Genomic DNA, 22,934 nt, shown 5'->3' on the forward strand with positions numbered 1-22,934 from the left:
ATTTCCCCTCAGATCAGGTACTAGACAGGGCTGCCCACTATCACCATTACTATTCAACATAGTGTTGGAAGTTCTTGCCATAGCAATCAGGCAGAGCAAGGAATTAAAGGGATACAGATTGGAAGAGAAGAAGTCAAAGTCTCCCTAACTGCAGATGACATGATAGTATACACAGAAAAACCTAAGGAATCCAGCAAGAAGCTTTTGGAAATCATCAGGAAATACAGTAAGGTGTCAGGCTACAAAATTAACATGCAAAAGTCAGTGGCATTCCTCTATGCAAACACTAAGTTAGAAGAAATTGAAATCCAGAAATCAATTCCTTTCACTATAGCAACAAAAACAATAAAATATCTAGGAGTAAGCGTAACCAAAGAAGTAAAAGACTTGTATACTGAAAATTATGAGTCACTACTCAAGGAAATTGAAAAAGGCACAAAGAATTGGAAAGATATTCCATATTCATGGGTTGGTAGAATTAACATCATCAAAATGAATATACTACCCAGAGTCATCTACAAATTTAATGCTATCCCCATCAAGATTCCAACCACATTTTTTAGGAGAATAGAACAAATGCTACAAATGTTTATCTGGAACCAGAAAAGACCTAGAATTGCCAAAACAATCTTGAGAAAAAAAGAACAGAACCGGAGGCACCCAGATCTCAAATTGTATTATAGGGCCACTGTCATCAAAACTGCTTGGTACTGGAACATGAACAGTGGAATAGAATTGAGAGCCCAGAAGTGAGCCCCCACACCTATGGACATCTAATCTTTGACAAAGGGGCTCAGACTATTAAATGGGGAAACCAGAGTCTCTTCAACAAATAGTGTTGGAAACAATGGCTTGAAACATGCAGAAGAATGAAGCTGAATCACTGTATTTCACCAAATACAAATACAAATTCCAAGTGGCTCAAGGACTTGGATGTTAGACCACAAACCATCAGATACTTAGAAGAAAATATTGGCAGAATTTTTTCCCGCATACATTTTAAAGACATCTTCAATGAAACGAATCCAATTACAAAGAAGACTAAGGCAAGTATAAATCTATGGGACTACATCAAATTAAAAGGCTTCTTCACAGCAAAAGAAACCAATACCCAAACCAAGAGACCCCTCACAGGATGGGAGAAGATCTATACATGCCATACATCAGACAAGAGGTTAATAATCAACATATATAAAGAGCTTGCCAAACTCAACAACAAGACAACAAATAACCCCATCCAAAAATGGGGGGAGGACATGGACAGACAGAAGAGATCCAAAAGGCCGAGAAACACATGAAAAAATGCTCCAAGTTTCTGACCATCAGAGAAATGCAAATCAAGACAACAATGAGATATCACTTCACTCCTGTGAGAATCTCATACATCAGAAAAGGTAACAGCAGCAAATGCTGGAGAGGGTGTGGGGTCAAAGGAACCCTCCTGCACTGCTGATGGGAATGTTAATCGGTCCCACCCCTGTGGAGAACAGTTTGGAGAACTCTCAGAAGGCTAGAAATGGACCTACCCTGTGATCCTGCAATTCCTCTTCTGGGGATATATCCTAAGGAACCCAACATATCCATCCAAAAAGATCTATGTACACATATGTTCTTGGCAGCACAATTTGCAATAGCCAAAACCTGGAAGCAACCCAGGTGTCCAACAACAGATGAGTGGCTGAGCAAGTTGTGGTATATATACACAATGGAATACTACTCAGCTGTAAAAATGGTGACTTCACCATTTTCAGCCGATCTTGGATGGACCTTGAAAAAAATCATGTTAAGTGAAATAAGTCAGAAACAGAAGGATGAATATGGGATGATCTCACTCGCAGGCAGAAGTTGAAAAACAAGATCAGAAAAGAAAACACAAGTAGAACCTGAAATGGAATTGGCCTATTGTACCAAAGTAAAAGACTCTGGGGTGAGTGGGGAAAATACAGGTCCAAGAAGGATTCAGTGGACCTAGTGGGGGTTGTATTGTTATATGGGAAACTGGGGGATGTTATGCATGTACAAACCATTGTACTCACTGTTGAATGTAAAACATTAATTCCCCAATAAAAAAAAAAAGACAACATTAAGTGTCAGCCCGTGAAGAAATTTACATAATAATGTGGGTAGGAGATAATAATAATAATGTGGGTAGCATAATGATTATACAAAGATATTCTTAAGCCTGAGGCTGCAAAGTCCCAGGTTCAATACCCAGAATCATTATAAGCAGTGCTCTGGTAAAAAGAAAAAAGAAAAAGGAAAAAAAATTACATAATAAAATATTGGGAATGATTTTTAATGAATTCCAGTATGTATTGATTAATGAATATATTTAATGAATTCCAGTATATATTGCAAACTTCAAGAGCAACAAATAGTCCAAGTAAGAAAATGAGTAAAAACATTAAAGACATTTTACAGAAGAGTGTATATAGAAAACGGTGTTCCGTATCAGTAGCCATTAAGGAAATGGAAATTCAGACCACAACAGAATATCGCTAAATAATTTTATTTTCTTCATGCCTGAAGCTTCAAAGTCCCAGGTTCAATCCCCTACACCACCATAAGCCAGAGCTGAACAGTGCTCTGGTGTAAAAAAAGTAACTTTATTTTCTCTCTTTCTTTTATTTTTCTTTTTCCTTTTATACCAGAGCACTGCTCAGCTCTGGCTTACGGTGGTGCAGGGGGACAATGAACCTGGGACTCTGGAGCCTAAGGCCTGCGAGTATCTTTGCATAACCATTATGCTATATAACCCCTCCCATAATTTTCTTTTCTGTTTCTCAACAATTTTTAAGGAATATTTATTGAGAAGGAAGAAAGCTGAGAGGAAGAGAAAAACAGACACAAGAAGCATTTGTAATAATTATTTTTATCTTTACTTATTTGATATAATCAGAAATCAAGAGGGAAGGGGGAGACAGAGATACCTGCAGACCTGCTTCGCCACTTGCAAAGCTTTCCCCCTGAGGATGGGGACTGGAACCCTGATCCTTGTGCAATGTTATGTGTGTGCTTAACCAGGGGTGTCTCCACCCAGCCCTCCCTCCACCCTTTTTTTTTTTCTTTTACCAGTACACTGCTCAGCTGTTTTATGGTGGGACAGGGAACCTGGAACTTCAAAAGCTCAGGCAAGAGTCTTTTTGCATAACCATTATGCTATCTCCCCCACACTTTGTTAAAAATTTTAAAAGAGGGAGTCGGGCTGTAGCGCAGCGGGTTAAGCGCAGGTGGCACAAAGCACAAGGACCGATATAAGGATCCCAGTTCAAACCCCGGCTCCCCACCTGCAGGGGAGTCGCTTCACAGGTGGTGAAGCAGGTCTGCAGGTGTCTATCTTTCTCTCCTCCTCTCTCCATTTCTCTCTGTCCTATCCAACAACGACAACAACAATAATAACTACAACAACAACAACAAAAAAAAAAACCAAGGGCAACAAAAGGGAATAAATAAATTAAATAAATATTTTTTAAAAAAATTTAAAAGAGATAAACTGAGAGGGGAGGGTGGAAGGGGTGGAAGATAGAGAGGGAAAGAGACAGACACCTACAGCCCTGCTTCACCACTTATGAAATTTTCCCCCTGCAGGTGGGGATCAGAGGCTTGAACCTGGGTCCTTGCACACCTGCACTCAACCAGGTGTGTCACCACCTGACCCCAACTAAATGACTTACAAGTAGTTAAAATAAATGTATATTGGGTTGTCAGAAAAGTCATGACACATTTTTGCATAGAAAAACAAAAATGTCATAACTTTTCCAACAACCCAATATGATACAATATTAAATGCTAACAAGTATGCAGAGAAAGCAAATCTTTCATATTTTGCTGTTAAGAACTGAAAATGGTTCAGTTAAAAAAAAAAAAAAGAGGGAGTAAGGCGATAGCGCAGCGGGTTAAAGGCAGGTGGTGCAAACCACAAGGACCGGCGTATGGATCCTGATTCAAGCCCCTGGCTCCCCACCTATAGGGGAGTCGCTTCACAAGTGGTGAAGCAGGTCTGCAGGTGTCTGTCTTTCTCTCCCTTTCTCTGTCTTCCCCTCCTCTCTCCATTTCTCTCTGTCCTATCCAACAACAACGACAGCAATAACAACAATAATAAAACAAGGACAACAAAAGGGAAAATAAATAATAATAAAAAAAGAAAAGAAAATGGTTCAGTCCTTCCAGTCATCAATATGGCCGTTTCTAAGAAAAGTAAACATACACTCACTTATTATATGATCAAACATTTGAACTCGTGAACATTTATCCCAGAAAAAAATGAAAGCTTATGTTTAACCTGCCTGACTTAGCACTGCCTAACAGAGTGACTGTGACTTGAAGCAGTGTGTCATGATGAGTAAGTCAGCCCATGCAAGTAAGAGTCTTGATTACAAAAGTAAAAGGGAAAAGAAGTCCAAATAAAAATACAAACATGTACATAAATGTTCATAGCAACTTGAGTTATAATGGTAAAAAAACTGGAAAAAAAATGTTCAGTAAGTAAATGGAAAAACTATAATATACTCACACCATAAACTAACTACTAAGCAATAAAAAAAGAGTGAAGCACTGTTACTGGGACCACTTAGCTAGATATTGATTAATTATACCCAGTAGAAAGAATAGTGGTGACTGACTATATGATTCCATTTATATAACATGCTAAAAATGGAAGTAACAGTGGCTAGAAATGATTGGGAAAAAACATATAAAGAGTAACTGATGGGTAAGGATAGACAGCATAATGGCTATGCAAACAAGACTCTCATGCCTGAGGCTCCGAAGTCCAGGTTCAATTCCCCCACACCACCATAAGCCAGAGATGAGCAGTGCTTAACTGGTATTGCCTTTGCAACTTCCTTTAAACCTATAGTAATTTAAAAAGAAGAAGAAAAAGAAGGAGGAGGAGTTGGGAGGTGGGAGGTGGAAGAGGTTGTTTATTTCTTACTGCAATGTCAGGGCATAAAGCCAGGAAGTAATACATGTGCAATGAGTTGTCTCTCCAGCCTCATCCTCACTGTGTTTGAGAGAAGAGAGCATGCTGGAGAAGAGAGACAGAAAGGGAATAGTATCAAAGCACCATGCCTTCATTCATTCACTGGCATTCCTACGTGCTGCCACAGACGAAATCCAGGGCCTCACATGTGGTAAACCAGGCACTTCATAAAGCCATCATCTGTGGCCTTCAAGATAAAAAAAAAAAAAGTTTTAAAAAGAAACTCAAATCATTATGAAACTGAGTTTATTATCTGTTGAACAGAAACTCATCTGGACTGTGTCTTCCAAATCCAAAAGGCTTTAGTGTAACTGACAGTCACCTATTTTATCTGACAGTAACTGCCAGTTCCTTCTATGGTTCATTCCTGGAATGACAGGTGATGAATGGCAATGCTTCCGAGAAGGCCAGTTTTCTGATCTGTTATGGCATGAGGAGATCTAGTTCATCTATCCATCAACAAACAGGAGGAAGTAACAAACAAAAACGAGATGGTTCCTAACTTTGTAGAACTTCAGGAATAACAGAATTTAGGAAAAGATAATTAGAATGACATTATAGTTAACGCAGTAATACTCAAACTGCTGGCTGCTTAGTATACATAGAGTATATATTGTCAGTTTAAAGATTTAAAACCTAAAAAGTTGCAGTACATGTGGCTTTTATTTGATGACCTAAGTTTTTCTACACCTGCCAGTTTTTAACATTAAAGATGTTTTAAGTTTTAAGATTTTTTTAATATTTATTTCCTTTTGTTCCCTTTGTTTAAACACCATTTTAACCATATATATATTTGAGAAAATCACAACTCTGAAAAAAACTCATCCAATACGAATGTAATGTTGATCAAATGTGTAAATAAAGTATCTACTTTGAACTCCAAGGTTATGGCTTTGTTAACTTATATCGGCAATATTGCATATTTATCAATTCTAACAGTGGAGATGAGTATATACACAAGTCCTATACCATCAAATTCACAACTGTCAAACATGACACTTCGACGAAATAAAATATATGAAAGAATTTCATTTGTGACTTTTCTGTGCTAGAAGCTCAAAGAGGAAGAGCATGGTATGCCCCATGTTGTTTTGTTTTGTTTTGTTTTTTTGCTTTTTAATATTTTAAATTTACTCTACTTGCTTAATTGGGGAATTCCTACAGTTCACAGGCCTGAGGTTGGGGGACATGGGTATACTTTGAGTCATGTTCTGAAAGACTAAAAATTGGAGACTGGAACAAATTACTTAAGTAAACAATCAAATTTACATATTAGAATCCCAATTAAAACTTATAACACAGACCCAAGAGACAACTTACAGGGAGGGCCCGTGCCTTGCATGTGTATAGCCAAAATTCGAATCCTACCACCACTTGGAAATGCCACTGGACTGGAGAGACAGTTCACTGGGTAGCAAACATGCCTTGACACATACACAGCCAGAAAATCATTTCCCTTCTCTCTAATTGATCATTCCTGTCAATGTACAAACATGACTGAATCTTCTCATCTTAAAAAAAAAAAACTTTAACTGAGGCTAGCTCACCATGCATGCATGCAATACAGGCTCAAGGCCCTGGCACAGCACATTAGAGTAATAGCACTTGAGGAAGCTTCAGTGTGATGGCATTTCTCCCTTCCTCTCTGTCTCTTCTTATCAGAAAAAAACCAGGCTGGAGCCCTAGTGACACCACCAACAAAAACAACTTGAACTATACATCTGTCTGCCTCTATTAACCTATTTGTGCTTTCTCATATCAAAAATTATTGAAGGGGGCTGGGCAGTAGCACAGAGGGTTAAGCGCACATGGCACAAAGTGCAAGGACAGGCATAAGGATCCCAGTTTGAGCACCCAACCTCCCCACCGGTAGGGGGTCACTTCATAAGTGGTGAGGCAGGTCTGCAGGTGTCTGTATTTCTCATCCTCTCTCTGTCTCCCCCTCTTCTCTTGATTTCTCTCTGTCCTATCCAACAACAGCAGCAACAGCAACAACAATAACAGTAACAAGGGCAGCAAAATGGAAAAAAGGGCCTCCAGCATTGGATTCATAGTGCAGGCACCGGGCCCCAGCAAAAACCCAGGAGGCAAAAAAAAAAAAAAAAAAAACTGGGGAAAAAAAAAGGTATGTTCAAACTGATACCACATCTCTTGCCATGTTTTCCTAAGTATACTTGTCAGGTTTTTGCCCCCTTTCCGTCCACTAAAAACTACCCAGCACAGTGGTCGTAAAATTCAACAATCCTCATCTTACTGGATCAACAAAAAACAGCATGTCTAATTCCCTCCTTTTCAAAAATACTTTGTTTCTCTCCCAACTCAGTAACTCTGCCTGCTCAATCTTCTCAGTTCACCTAGCATTTCCCTAAGAGAATGGCAAAGAGTGGTGCAGTGGATAAAGCACTGGACTCTCAAGTATGAGGTCCTGAGTTCGATCCCCGGCAGCACATGTACCAGAGTGATATCTGGTACTTTCTCTTTGTTTTTCTCTCCCTCCCTCCCTCCCTCCCTCCCTCCCTCCCTCTCTACTCCGCTCATTGATAAATAAGATATTAAAAAAGAAAAAAAAAAAAAAAGGGGGGCCCAGCGGTAGCACAGCAGGTTAAGCACATGTGGCACAAAGCGCAAGGACCATAAAGATCCTGGTTCAAGGACCCGGCTCCCCACCTGCAGGGGGATCACTTATCAGGCAGTGAAACAGGTGTCTATCTTTCTTTCCCTGTTTTTCCCTCTGCAATTTCTCTCTGTCCTATCCAACAACATCAATGACAACAATAATAATAACAACAACAACAAGGGCAATAAAAGAAAAAAATGGCCTCCAGGAGCAGTGGATTCGTAGTGCAGGCCTGAGCCCCAGGATTAACACTGGAGGCAAAAGAAAAAAGAAAAAGAAAAAGAAAATGGCAAAGAAAAAAATGTCATTTCCCCCCCCAAAGAAAATGGCAACATAAATGGTACAGTGTGAACAAACTTTTTTTCCCCAGTAATTTTTTGAAATGAGAAAACACAAATAGGTTAATAGAGGCAGACAGATGCAGAGTTAAAGTTGTTTTTGCTGGTATTGTCACCAATGCTGCTGGAGTGCTCAGCAAGCATACCCTCACTTTTATTAATTGCTGAAACAATACTTTCCAATTCCATGGCTTTAAATATTCTGCCCTCTTCAGGTCAGCTCTAGTCAAATAGAGCCAATTAATATATTCAGTTGAATACTAAAGATCAACAAATTTACCATGTATTATACTACTCTTATTTTTTAAATACTTTTTATTTATTATTGGGTAGAAACAGAGACAACCTGAGGGGGGAGATAAAGAGGGAGAGAGACAGAGAGACACCTGCACACCTGCTTCACCACTCGTGAAGCTTTCCCCCCTGTAGATGGAGACCAGGGGCTTGAACCTGTGTCTGTGCACACTGTGACGTGTGTGCTTAAAAGAGGTGCGCCACCGCCTAGCCTCCTAAATTGTTATTATTCCCTTAAATCTGCTATCCTCCAGCCTCTTAACCTCAGTACACGCAAACACTCTTCACCTAATTACTTTGACCATGAAGTAATAGTATTTAATTCTTCCTATGATCCGTATTGGGGCTATTAACAACTCCTACGTTCAAAATGCACAGCAGATATCCCCAAAGTAACGCAAGCTCATGTCTCCAGGAATTTCTGCAACATGATGCATTCCACAGGTCTTGAGTTCTCTGGGGTATCGTCCCTCTTTTTATGGTGACCAGCATTCTTAGGTGTGTGAATGGGCTCGTCCTTGCTGACTACCTGCAGTACACTACCTCGACTCTCAGGTGGCAGCAGTAGCAACATCCCTGTGATCATCACTTTGTTCTATGACTTTAATGGATCTGGATTTTCCTTTCTAGCAGTAGTATTTTTCATTTCTTTGCTGTGCTTCTATCTTTGCTTGCCAAGTCCCTCTCTGAATGATCTATTTTTGTATAACGTCACATAGGCTTATCAATGGGAGTCAAGAAAGGAACACAACCTCACATTTTGCAGTATTCAAATAAAGTGGCAGATATGCCGTGACCAATTACTGACAGAGTGGAAAAGTGACAAGAATGGTCACTGATCATGACAGGAAGCTATTGATGCAGTAATCTATGGAGTGAAGACGTAGCAGCTACTATATGTCATCATTGAGATACCATGATAACTGAAATTTGAACCAGGGTGTTGGGAATGAGTATCATTTAACTAAATTGTAGTGACTGAAATATATGCACATTAGCATTTCAGTGTGGCCTCTGTTTCTCGGTCACAGAGTTAAGAATAACAGTGTCTGGGAGTCAGGCGGTAGCACAGCAGGTTAAGCACACATGGCGCAAAGCACAATGACCAACATAAGGCTCCCAGTTCGAGCTCCCGGCTCCCCACCTGCAGGGAAGTCACTTCACAGGCTGTGAAGCAGGTCTGCCAGTGTCTATTTTTCTCTCCCTCTCCTCTCTCCATTTTCTCTGTCCTATCTAACAATGATGACATCAATAACAACAATAAAAAACAAGGGCAACAAAAGGAAAAAAAAGAGTAACAGTGTCTATCTGCTGCTTCAGAGATGCTGTGGTGATTAAAAAAAGACCTATAAAGTATTTTATCACAGTGCCTGGCACTAAGAAACACGCACTGATTATTAGCACATATTTAGCTAAGTTATATGACCTGCATTCAAAGGAGAAAAAGAAAGGAAGAAACAGGAAAGAGCTCTAAGTCACTACACTTGTCCTAGCCAAAATCAAACTATTTAATATGCTAGCAAGCCTGCTGCATGCCCCAAGTATTTCACCAATAATTATTACACAGGACCATTCAATTAACAGATGCAGGACCCATGTCTGATATTATGGAAAGACTGCCTTTTTAATTAAAGTAATATTACCTTTTCAGAATTATAGTACTACAAGACATTAAAAAAAAAATTAAGGGCGGGAGTAGATAGCATAATGGTTATGCAAAGAGACTCTCATGCCTGAGGCTCCAAAGTCCCAGGTTCAATCCCCCAGAACACCATAAGCCAGAGCTGGTAAAAAATTAAGATCTTATTACACCTATGCTCATAGCCGCACAATTCGTAATAGCTAAAACCTGGAAGCAATCCAGGTGCCCAACAACAGATGAGTGGCTGAGAAAGTTGTAGTACAATGAAACAATTAAGAACAATGAAACCACCTTCTCTGACCCATCGTAAATGGAGCTAGAAGGAATTATGTTAAGTGAGCTAAGTCAGAAAGATAAGGATGGGATCATCCCACTCAGAAACAGAAGATGAGAAAGAAGAACAGAAAGGGAAACTCAAGCAGGATTTGACTGAATTTGGAGTAGGGCACCAAAGTAAAAACCCTGAGTTGAAGGTGAGGGTGGTTGTTCAGCTTCACGGGGCGGTGGAGGGGGCGGAGTGGTGGGGGGGTGAGACACAGTCTTTTGGTGGTGGGAATGGTGTTTATGTACACTCCTATCAATTTGTAGTCAGATAAATTACTATTTAATTAATATGAGAGGGGAAAAACTGAATATCTCAAACTTTTAAAATCACAGACTGAGTCTTTTTAATAAATAGGCTGAATCTTTGATATGTTGACTCTCTTAAAAGCTTAGACCAGGGAGAATAGAACAACCGGTGGCACAGCTATATGCAAAATAATGTCAAAGGACATAAAATATGGTGATGTTGTGTATGATTCAGCAAATTCGAACAAAGGGATATTTCAAAGTTAACCCAATCGCCAAATAATGTGATTATAGTAATAACTATCTATTGTCTTCTTAAACCCTAAGACAGCAGGATCCTCCCGCTTCCTCTTTAGAACCTATATTTCCCCCAGTCCTGGAACCTTTAGAGTGGGGCTCACTTTCCTGCATGCTTCTCTCAATTCATACCAAATGATATTCCATCTACCAATACCAACCTAATCAACACAAGGAGTACCACCTCAGCATGCTTCACTTCAGACTGTGTCCAGAGACATCAGGCATGGAATGTCAACCCTTCACCCTCACTACTCGGGTGAGACCATTCCTTTCATAGTATTCTCAAATTCCATTCCAGGGGTTCACTTCCTAACAAAATCCCAAAACCTAGATATAGAACAGGTCCCGTAAGATAGAGCATATGTTCACATGTATCCATAAATTAGGGCAAAATATATACCTGAAAGCAAAAGTACACAATAGTCTGTAGTGAGTCAGTATCAAGTTCATAATGAAATAGACTTAGATATCCTCCTCACCTACTTCCTATTACAGTTCTCTCACTCACTCCAAAGCTAACCTTATCAAAGCAAGGACTGCAAAAGCTGAATAAGGGCAGGAGACTGGCATACTTTAACAATGACTCTTTAGTCACTATCAGGCCACCCCTTCAGCTGGGGCCCTATTCGGGGAGTCTTGAGATTCCCAAACAAACATGATGAGCCTAGACCTCGAATAAATCCTTCTCTCTATTGTTACAGGTCATCATCTCTATCAGGAACAACAAAATAGACCCCTTTGTGGGCCCCCCATAGGACCTTGCCCTCAACTTGGATCAACAATGGTAGAGAATGTTCCATCCTCCGAAGGGAGGATGGACAATATATTCCATGCTACACCTGAGGAAGATGGGTCCTGATATTGGGACAGCTTGGAATGTTCCAACTTATGACCACAGAATGTGAGCACAGATCTACAGGGATGCAGAGGCCACATAGGCTCCTAAGCTGAATATGGGCCACAGAACATATCAAATCGATGGGGCTTACAGTCAACAATATTTATACACCTTTCCTGTATTTGGGAGCTACTCTCTTTCCTGATCCAGCTTTCTGTTCCTTTTCCAGCCATGACATCATCTCCCCAGACAATAATTAGTATCCACCTGCATACCATATTTCAGGCTCAGGCAAAAAAAAAAAAAAAACCCACCCCAAAACAAACAAACAAACCAAAAACACCACTAGTATAGCCACGGGCACATTGGAATATAACTAAAATATGCCTACTAGCTATCTACAAAATGGAGACCCCCCCCCCCCCACTCTTCATCTTCACTATTCCAGCCTTTAGGTCCATGATTGGCCAACAATTTGTTTGGCTTTGTGTATGTTAACTCTCTTTTCAACCACCAGGTTCCAGATGCTAGCATGACGCCGACCAGACTTCCCTGGACAGACAACCCCACCAATGTGTCCTGGAGCTCCGTTTCCCCAATGCCCTTCCCCACTATGGAAAGAGAGAGACACGCTAGGAGTATGGATCTACCTGTCAACACCCATGTTCAGCAGGGAAGCAATTACAGAAGCCAGACCTTCCACCTTCTGCATCCCACAATGACCTTGGGTCCATACTCCCAGAGGGTTAAAGAATAGGAAAGCTATCAGGGGAGGGGATGGACACAGAGTTCTGGTGGTGGGAATTGTGTGAAGTTGTACCCCTCTTATCCTATGGTTTAGTCAATGTTTCCTTTTTTTATAAACAAAAAATTAAATAAAAAAATTAAGATCTTAAATGTTAGGTCAAGAAGACAGTGTGACTTATCAGAGTACAGTACTTGCAACTCTGCAGACCTAGGTTTTATCCATGCCACCACATACAACAGAGCGCAGTAGAGCTGCGGCCTTAGTGTTAAAGTGTGTATTTTTTTAATCCCATCTCCTGAAACTTATGGGGGAGGGGGGTCAACATTATATATAATTAACTAATGAGCCTTCAAATTAATAAAGTTCAAGTAAATAACAGACTAGAAACCATAACTTAGCAACTCCTAGATACAAACGCAAATTTTAAATGCCAGATCTGAAAATTTGCCTCTAAATGAAATCCTAATGTCCAATGGTATTAGAAGGCAGGGTCTCTGGGAGATGACTGTCACAAGAACAAAGCCCTCATGAGGGCAAAGGACCTCACCAATGTGTCCTGGATCTCCGCCTCACCAGAGCCCTGCCTCACTAGGGAAGAGAGAGACAGGCTGGGAATATGGATCCACCTGCCAATGCCCATGTCCAGCAGAGAAACAATTACAGAACCCAGACCTTCCACCTTCTGCATCCCATAATGACCCTGGGTCCATACTCCCAGAAGGATAAAGAACAGGAAAGCTATCAGGGTAGGGGATTGGATATGGAGTTCTGGTGGTGGGAACTGTGTGGAGTTGTATCCCTCTTATCCTATGGTCGTGTCAATATTTTTTATTTTATTAATAAATTTTAAAAAAGAAAAAGAGGGGGTCGGGCGGTGGCGCAGTGGGTTAAGCACACGTGGCGCAATGCGCAGGGCTCCCCACCTGCAGGGGAGTCGCTTCACAGGCAGTGAAGCAGGTCTGCAGGTGTCTATCTTTCTCTCCCCCTCTCTCTGTCTTCCCCTCCTCTCTCCATTTCTCTCTGTCCTATCCAATAACAAAGCAACGTCAACAATGGCAATAAAAACCGCAACGAGGCTGCAACAACTAGGGCAACAAAAAGGGGGAAAAATGGTCTCCAGGAGCGGTGGATTCATGGTGCAGGCACTGAGCCCAGCAATAACCCTGGAGGGAAAAAAAAAAAAAGAGCCTTTATGACTAGAATTATTTATCTAACAGAAGCCCACAACAGTTTTGCCCTGCCCTATTCCTTATTATTTTATTAGTAATTTAATAATGGTTTATAAGACTACAGGGATAAAGTTCCATACCACACCAACCGTCAAAAGCTCTGTGCCTGACCCCACACACACCCAACACCAACTGTACCCCAAATAACCACCATAACTTCACAAGGTTGTAGAGACAGTTTGGTCACTTTTCTTCTCCTTTCTTTTGCTCCCGCTGTCTTTTTAACAAGTTCATCTATTTCAACTCCCTGTATTTCACATTATGAGTGGAACCATCTGGTAGTTGTGAAGACAGTTTCCTTGGCCCCTCATATGAAGTAAAGGTATGAAAAGTTTGAGAACAAGAAGACAGGAAGAACAATATGACTCAACCGAGTATGCACCCTGACTATGGATTTTCCATCTGCAGCAAACTGATGGGTGAATCTCTCTTGCTTATAAGTCAGTTTACTTTGCTACAGCAGCCTGAACAAAACAGAAAACAAGTCTCACAACCTCATAAAAATAAAATTCTGGTTTGGGAGACAGCATAATGGTTATTCAAAAAGACTCTCATGCCTGAGGCTCCAAAGTCACAGGTTCAATCCCCAGAACAATGATAAGCCAGAGCTGAGCAGTGCTCTGGTAGCTCTCTTTGTGTATCTCTCTTTCATTAAAATAAAAGCAGAAAATAAATAAAAATTCTAACAAGGCTATTTTTCCTTTAACAAAAGAAGACCGCTGCGTATCAAGAGTATATAGTAAAGAAGAATCAAATACTTTCACACAGTGGAAACAATAGCATAACGGCTACGCAAGTAGACTCTCATGCTTGAGGCTCCAAGGTCCCAGGTTCATTCCCCCACACCACTATAATAAGCCAGAGGTGAACAGTGCTCTGGAGGGGGAAAAAATGTTCATTTTAAAAACAAAATTAGTCAAATCATTTCTGTTATGCGATTTGACAGAGCTTAAAACTACTAAGTTCCACAAATATTTATTTTACTTGACTAATATAGCCCATTATTAAAAACTTAGATTTTAACCACAATAACGATAGTGCAATTCTTAGAAACTATATTTAAGAAAATAAACTGTGCAGACATTTAATCACAGAGAGATGAGAAATTGGGTCCGTGTTCATCAACTGTACCGTAAGCCACTAACTACCCTCCCCCAGTTAAAAAACAGAACAGGAACTGTTTGTTCTAGCTGAACAGCATTTCACTTGGTGTGTTATATCACAACTTTGTTTTCTTTTTTTTATTTTTTATTTTCACTTTTGTTGCGCTTGTTTTATTCTTGTAGTTATTATTGTTGTTTATGTTGTCATAGTTGGATAGAACAAAGAGAAATGAGAGAGGAGGGGAAGACAGAGGGGGAGAGAAAGATAGACATCTGCAGACCTGCTTCACCGCTTGAACCATGATCCTTCTGCCGGTCCTTGCGCTTCGCGCCATGTGCGCTTAACCCACTGTGCTACCGCCAGACTCCCAACTTTGTTTTCCACTCACCTGTTGTTGGACGTTTAGGCCTTTTCCAGATTTGTATTATTATAGATGGTACTGCTACGGAGATAAGTGTACACAGACCACTACAGATACTACAGATAAATGTTTTTGTGTTCTCGAGATAAATCCCTAGGTGAGAGTTTGCTAGTTGGTACAGTTGATGAACATGGAGACCATTTCTCATCTCACTGTGATAAATGTCTGCAGTCTATTTTCTTAAATATAGTTTCTAAGAATTGTGCTAGCGTCATCATGGTTAAAATTAAGAATCATTTAAATTTCCTCTTCCTCATAATTACCAAACTATATGATTATCTGAACTTTATTCTAATCCTGACTACATCTCACTGTTGTTCTTTTTCTTTCTTTCTTTTTTTAATGAAAGAGAGATAGAGAGAGATACCAGCTCTTGCTTATGGTGGTACTGAGGATTGAACCTATAAAACCTCAGAGCCTCAGGCATGAAAGTCATTTGCATAATTATGCTATCTCCACAAGCCCCAGCTATTATTCTAAACCTTTAACGGACCTAATTGGGGGGGGGGGGTGTCTGTCACATGTAGTGCAACTCTGGGAGAGAAAAAGGGAGCAAGTATCAGTTTTTGGCTTTTTTTTTGTTTTTTTTTAACTATACTTATGGACAACTATTCTATCATCTCCCTTCAGTTTCATTCAGTTTATTCTATAAAAGTTACAGAAACAATATATACTGATGTTTAATTTATTCTGCTTAGAATAAACGATTCTAAGTAATTCCAAATAATCATTAATAAATATTAGCCTCCTTTATCTGTGTTCACATTAATGGCTCTTCATAAACAAAATCTGTAATTTTTTTTCAGATACATTTACTCCATCTTATTCTCTTAACCTCAAAGCACCTTACAATGTAAATACCTTTAGGCTGGCAACATGCCAAAGGTCTTAACAGGCAATTAGTAGAACAGCGCCACTAACTGGTCTGTAGCTATTATTCACAAGGATATTTAAAAGAGAAACATGGTAAGAAATTCATTCTCCGAAATAGGTAATAAACTTTAACAGACTCACCACAATTTAAGAATCCAATAGAACTTCCACTAATTGTTCTAGCAACAAATTCTGTTATACAGATACTAATACACACCCACGCACACATGTGTTTAACGACAAAATACATCAGGAAGCGTCTGTATGATTCAACAGCAGTTCATGTAAAGTATCAGTAGTAAGCAAAGTGAACAACTGTGTAGGATTATTTAAATGGATTTTTCTTACAAAGACAAGACTATGTTTTTCTCGATGTTGTGTTTTAAATCTGCTTAGTTTTGTCACTGTTTAAGATTTTTTTAAAACCCAGGAAAAGGGGGTCGGGCGGTGGCGCAATGGGTTAAGCGCATGTGGCGCAAAGGGCAGGGACCCGCGTAAGGATCCCGGTTAGAGCCCCCGGCTCCCCACCTGCAGGGGAGTCGCTTCACAGGCGGTGAAGCAGGTCTGCAGGTGTCTATCTTTCTCTCCCCCTCTCTCCATTTCTCTCTGTCCTATCCAACAACGAACAACATCAACAATGGCAATAATAATAACAACAAGACTACAACAAGGGCAACAAAAGGGGGACAAAATGGCCTCCAGGAGCGGTGGATTCATGGTGCAGGCACCAAGCCCAGCAATAACCCTGGAGGGAAAAAAAAAAAAAAAAGCAATAAAAAATAATTTGAAAAAAAAAAAACAAACAGGAAAACAGGATCCCATTTTGAGCCTCCGGCTCCCCACCTGCAGAGGAGTCACTTCACAGGCAGTAAAAGCAGGTCTGCAGGTGTCTTTCTCTCCCCGTTTTCTCCTCCTCTCTCCATTTCTCTCTGTACTATCTAACAACAACGACAATAACAACAACAATAATAAAAAACAAAGGGAACAAAAGGGAAGATAAATTTTTGTTAAAAATCCAGGAAAACAGAATGTGTTCAAATCACATAAAGATAAATCAGGTGAAAAAGTTAAATAAACAACTTAATTTTCTTTTTAAAAATTTTTTTATTATCTTTATTGGATAGAGATAGCCAGAAAATAAGAGGGATGGGGGGGGGGTATGAGAGACAGAGAGACACCTGCAGCCCTGCTTCACCGCTTGTGAAGTTTTCCCCCTGCAAGTGGGGACCAGGGACTTGAACTCTGGTTCTTGCACACTGTAACATGTGTGCTCAACCAGGTGTGCCACCACCTGACCCAACAACTTAATTTCTTAATGGAACAACAACAACAAAAATCCAAAGCTGGGCTTAGACTCAACAGTTCCTTTATATGGGTATGATTATTTCCTAAAAACATTTTTCATGAGTTGGCTAACAACTTATAAAACTATTTTCAAAAGTTAATGTAGCATTTCTAGTTAAGAATGTCAGGTCTTACCCAGCTCACACCTTATTCTATCAAGTGAGCTGGGTTCGAGCCCCTGGTACCACATGGGAGCACATTACAGAAAGGGAAAGATTCAGCAATGGGACAGCAGTTGTATAATATCTTCCCTCCTCTCCCTTTCTCTCTTCCTCTGGCTTGAGGGGGAGAAGGGGAGAGAAACACCAGAAATAGTAGAATTACGCAGTTGCAAAGCTCCAGTAAAGTCTTAGTAGCAAATAATAATAATAATAAGTATAAAGAGCATTTCACCTTGGTTTGGTTGCATATTCATATTTGGTCTGGGGCCGTAGTTTCCCATCTGCTGCCCTTGACTCATTGTCATCTGATTCTGCACTGGCATGCTCTGTGACGATGGCACGGAATGGTTGTAACCTGCCATGGACCCATGGCTACTTGAAGGCATGTTCATGGAACTGTTTGTCATACTGAGCTGATTGGGTCCAGGTCCCTGCATAGGCAGATGGTTAGGCCCTTTGAAGAAAAGTAATCAGAACCAAAATATGAACGTTAAACCAATGATCTTTATATTTAAATGCATTTTGGTTTTTTTTTTTTTTGCTTTATTCTAATAACACCAAACAATAGCTGCAGTATTTAATCAGTACCAACAACAAAGTCAGTATTTTTACAGGAATGAGAGCCAAGTGTATAAATTATTTCCATCTCACAGACTGTTTAACTTAGTAAATGATTGTAGTGGTGATATTACATATCAGTGAGCAAAACAGTAATTCAATAAATGGTGTTGCGACAAGTAGTAATCTGAAAAAAAAAAATTGGATTTAAACCTCATTCCTTTCATGAAAAGTAATTCCAAATGGAAAAGGGAGAAAGCCCTAAAGAACTTCAAAAAGAATTGTTAAAATAGTCTTGAGCCATAAAAAGATTAACTGCATTATGTAAAAACAAAAATCTAAACATGACTACCACAAAAAACATTCAGAAAATTAAATGAAAAAAAAAAAAACCTGGGGAGGGGCCAGTGGTGGTGCACCTGGTTAAGCGCACTTGTTACAATGCACAAGGACCGAGGTTCGATCCCACGGTCCCCACCTGCAGGGGGGAAGCTTCACAAGTGGTGAGGCACAGCTGCAGGTATCTGTCTCTCTCCCTCTGTATCACCCCCTTCCCTCTTGATTTTTGCCTGTCTCTATCCAATAAATAATGATACTTAAAAAAAAAAAAAGTGCAAGGACCAGCTTAAGGATCCTGGTTCAAGCCCCTGGCTCCCCACCTGCAGGGAAGTCACTTCACAAGCGGTGAAGCAAGGCTGCTGGTATCTTATCTTTCTCTCCGCCTCTGTCTTTCTCTCTTCTCTCCATTTCTCTGCCCTAGCCAACAACAACATCAATAACAACAATAATAAAATGTAACTCTCCTACTATGAACTATTTATAAGGGGCTAGGCATTGGCACACACAGAGGAACACACATCACAATAAGCAAAGACCTAGGCTTAAGACCCCATCACCCACCTATACGGGGGCTTCCTGAGCAGTGAAGCCCTGCTACAGGATGTGGCTCGCTGTCTCTCTCTATGGGCCCCTTCCTGCTTGAGTTCTCTTTTTATCCAATAAATAAATAAATAAATTTTTTTTTAATTGTTTTAAAACTACAGTGTTCTAGACAAGCTAGGTCATGACTGGTTAAAAACATCTGGCTTGGGAGTAGAGCGGTAGCTCAGCAGGTTAAGCGCACGTGGCACAATGCGCAAAGACTCCAGGTAAGGATCCTGGTTCGAGCCCCCAGCTCCCCCCCCCCCGGGGGGGGGGCTGTTTCATAGGCAGTGAAGCAGGTCTGCAGGTGTCTATCTTTCTCTCCCCCCTCCTCTCCATTTCTCTCTGTCCTATCCAACAACGACATCAATAAAAACAATAATAACTATAACAACAATAAAAAAAACAAGGGCAACAAAAGGGAAAATAAATAAATATAAAAACTTAAAAAAAAAAAACCAACCTCTGGCTTAAAAAAAAATGTATTTAGCAGGCAGGGGAAATAGCATAAAGTTTATGCAAACAGACTCTCATGCCTGAGGCTCCTAAGTCCCAGGTTCAATCCCTTGCACCACCATAAGCCAGAGCTGAGCAGTGCTCTGTGTGTGTGTCTCTCTCTGCAATTCTCTCAAAAATAAAATAAATAAATTATATATATATTTAACTACTGCAGGGGCTGGACAGTGGCACACCTGGTAAAGCACACACATGAGCACATACACAGGATCTGAGTTCAAACCCTGACCCTCACCTGCAGGGGAAAGCCTTCATAAGCAGTGAAGCAGTTCTGCAAGTTTCTCTTTTTCTTTCCCTCTCTGCCTCCCCAGTCCTTCTCAAAGAAGAAAAAAGAAAGAAAGGAAGTAATGGGGGGGGGGGATGACCACCAGGAGCAGTGGATTCGTTTGTGTATGCACCAAGTATCAATGAAAACCCTAGTAGAAATTAAAAAAAAAAAGTGTGTGTGTGTGTGTGTGTGTGTGTGTGTGTACATAAAACTATTCCAAATGCCCTTACACTAAAATAAAATGCTATGTTGATAATTACTGCTGCTCAAATACTTCTTTTGACTCAGGTTTGAATGTTTCAAAAGTTAAATCAAATTCCTAATTAAAGCTACTTCCTTGAAGAGTCACGAAACGCTTACTTGCTATCCTTACAGATCTAAAAACTATGTGGTCGATGAACAAAATGCAGATGCGAGAAACTTCCTCAGACTACAACCTTGTAAGTGGTTACATCTTTCCTGCCAACTCCATGTAGATCACGGCATATCTATGTGTCAAGTCTTAGCAGGAAATAAGAAACACCAATCAAAGCATAATTTTTCTTTTTCTGTAAGTAGTCACACGTCAGTGTCTAAACTAGCCAGCCAGCATCTTTGACATGAGCTCTTTTGCTTTGTGCTCTACGCCCATCATCCGGAGCCATGAAATCCCCAGAGTGCTCGTTACAAATTTTAAAAGCTAGTCATTTTATTATGTTAATTTACTTGATTTATATACATTTGTTAATGAAAATAATTTTAGTCTTTTATCAAGATCTTCTCATGTTTAAATAGAAAATATCCCACCAAAAGTGGGCATCACTGCTGCAGTTATAAAAACAAGTTTTCAACATTTTTTTCAGATTCAAAAAAAATCAAACCAGCGAAAGTTTTAAATGAAGTCAGTATCCAGTATCTTGAAAGATATTCTTTTTTTAATTTTTTATTTCTATTTTTTATATTTATTTTCCCTTTTGTTGTCCTTGTGGTTTTTCATTGTTGTTGTAGTTATTATTGTTGATGTCACCGTCATTAGATAAGACAGAGAGAAATGGAGAGAGGAGAAGACAGAGAGGGGGAGACAAAGATAGATACCTACAGACCTACTTCACCGCTTATGAAGCAACTCCCCAGCAGGTGGGGAGCCGGGGGCTCGAACTGGGATCCTCATGCCGGTCCTTGTACTTCGTGCACTTAACCCGCTGCGCTACTGCCCAACTCCCCTTGAAAGATATTCTAAGTGACTCTAAACTTTAAAAGTAGATAAGTAGCAAAGGCAGTAAAATCATTATATAGGAATGGTAATATTACTTATCAACTTCTAATTTTGCTTTTCTATCTACTGTAGTTACAGAATTCTAAGAAACATGTATTCATAAAAATCAATCCTCAGTCTCAACAATCTCAATGAGAAAATACTAAATACACTAGGTCTTTAGGGATCGTTCGGTCACTTTTCCCCATGTGTTTTTCCCAGCAATACTGTTTCAGAGGTCAATAAAATTTTAAGTAAATACAAAACTCAGGAAAATAATACCTCTTTATAAACTGATTTTAATTCTTAAGCCATGGCTTTTTTCCCCAAAAAAAACGCTTCTCAAGCCAGCTGTAATGCATAGTTTCAGACAGACTAAATTTAGACAGTTCTGTTCATCAGAGGAATGCTGTGTGTCAGCTACATCAAAGCCCAAGGGCAGCCTAATAAACACTGAATACAGGTCACGTAGCTCTGTAGCTAACAAACTCTAAGAGAGCTTGTACTCGGGGGCATTCAAAGCAGTTTTGTCATCAACAATCTAGTATCCCTTGAGCCCCCATGTCGTTTCAGTTGCTAAGCAACTCGGGTGTTAATGTCTTAGAGAAGAAAAACTTACCAGGCATCTGGCCGTTCATCTGGTTCTGCATGTGTGGTGCAGGAGGCCCCCCACCCACCATTCCATCTGAAGGCATGTTGTGAGAGCGTGGAGGGGGGGGAGGGCCACTCTGATTCATCCCTCCAGGACCCATAGGCATATTCTGTGTGGGTGGCTGAAAGAAGACAGTTTAGTAAAACAAGAGAAACAGTTAGGCTAATACATTAAAGATGCAGATGGCATAACAGTTGCCTATATTATTAAACTGCATAGGAACACAAACACAATTGCAATTGATTCCAACATGCTTTGATCATGGATTTAGTGCCGTATTTTTTATGCCCCCCAAACATTATGAGATTCTTAGTATAATCTATCATTTGACCACTTAGATGAAAGGAACATTGTGATTAAAGTGTGTTTTACTTGATAAAATCTCAGCAATGAAAATAAAAATGTTAATATTCTATACAAACTCTCACTTAAAGAATCTCATAAAATTTTTTCATGTGTCTATTAGTATTAAACTGTATTTAAAATAGTAAATGTCCTCTCAATATTAATACATTTGGATATGTTTACTAGTAATGATGAATTTTAAAAGTGGAAAACCACCAGAAATCGCAAAATGTGATCTATTTCATACTGCCTGAGCTTGGAGGGAAATATAAATGTTTGCATACAGAAGATGGCTGAAACCAGAAAGACTCAGTTAAATCCAAGTCTTGTGCCTAGTACTCCTATAGATCAGAAACATTACTGATGGCCCCCTAGGGCACAGAGACAGCTGCCTCAAAAGGATGCCTTTGGCAAATTTCCTAATGAAAGTGTGAAGAAAATCACTGACTAACCTTGAGAGTTCACAAAAGGGCAGAAGGAAAAACACAAAAAACAAGGAAATGCTTAGTTTCTTCCCAAATCCCCTTTTTATCTCTGTAGGAGGATAGGAAAGTATTATTTTTTTACAGATCTGTTCCTGCCTTCTTTCTGTTTCTAGATATCCTAAACATAATATGTATTCTTAGAGTTCCAGTATTCTGCTGAATTCCTCCAGAATTTCAGATGTCCAATCAGTCTGTGGTTTTGTGATCACAGTCCTCTTAGGTGCGCTAAATAAATACTGTTATGCAGCCATCAAATATAAATACTGAAGTCTCCAACCAATTGATAAAAATAATTTAGTGCTACTCAAATAACTTTCATTTAAATTTCAGCCTCTTGATTTCTTTATGACCAAATCCAGACATTTCCTCGTCAGTGCCCAACTAATCTACCCAATTTATATTCCTTAAGCAATTGCCTTATTGAGCTGTCAAAAATATTACCAAAGTAGCTCAAATGTCACATTTTACTTATTCCTTCACTATTCAAACATGGTG

At 39.8% G+C, this 22,934-nt stretch overlaps 1 protein-coding gene across 3 annotated transcripts in view; it reads right to left on the reverse strand.

Moving 5' to 3' along the window:
• Nucleotides 1-22,934, reverse strand: part of SS18 (SS18 subunit of BAF chromatin remodeling complex) — an 83,282-nt gene that overhangs the window by 37,019 nt on the left and 23,329 nt on the right. For all 3 annotated transcript variants that reach the window (XM_060173636.1, XM_060173638.1, XM_060173637.1), the window contains exons 4-5: nt 21,577-21,730; nt 17,693-17,914 (exon numbers count right to left, since the gene is read on the reverse strand). In XM_060173636.1, the coding sequence (XP_060029619.1) occupies nt 17,693-17,914; nt 21,577-21,730 (376 nt within the window). The remainder of the gene's footprint in view (nt 1-17,692; nt 17,915-21,576; nt 21,731-22,934) is intronic.

The sequence above is a fragment of the Erinaceus europaeus genome, chromosome 15, assembly GCF_950295315.1.
Source record: "Erinaceus europaeus chromosome 15, mEriEur2.1, whole genome shotgun sequence".
Lineage (NCBI taxonomy): Eukaryota > Metazoa > Chordata > Mammalia > Eulipotyphla > Erinaceidae > Erinaceus > Erinaceus europaeus.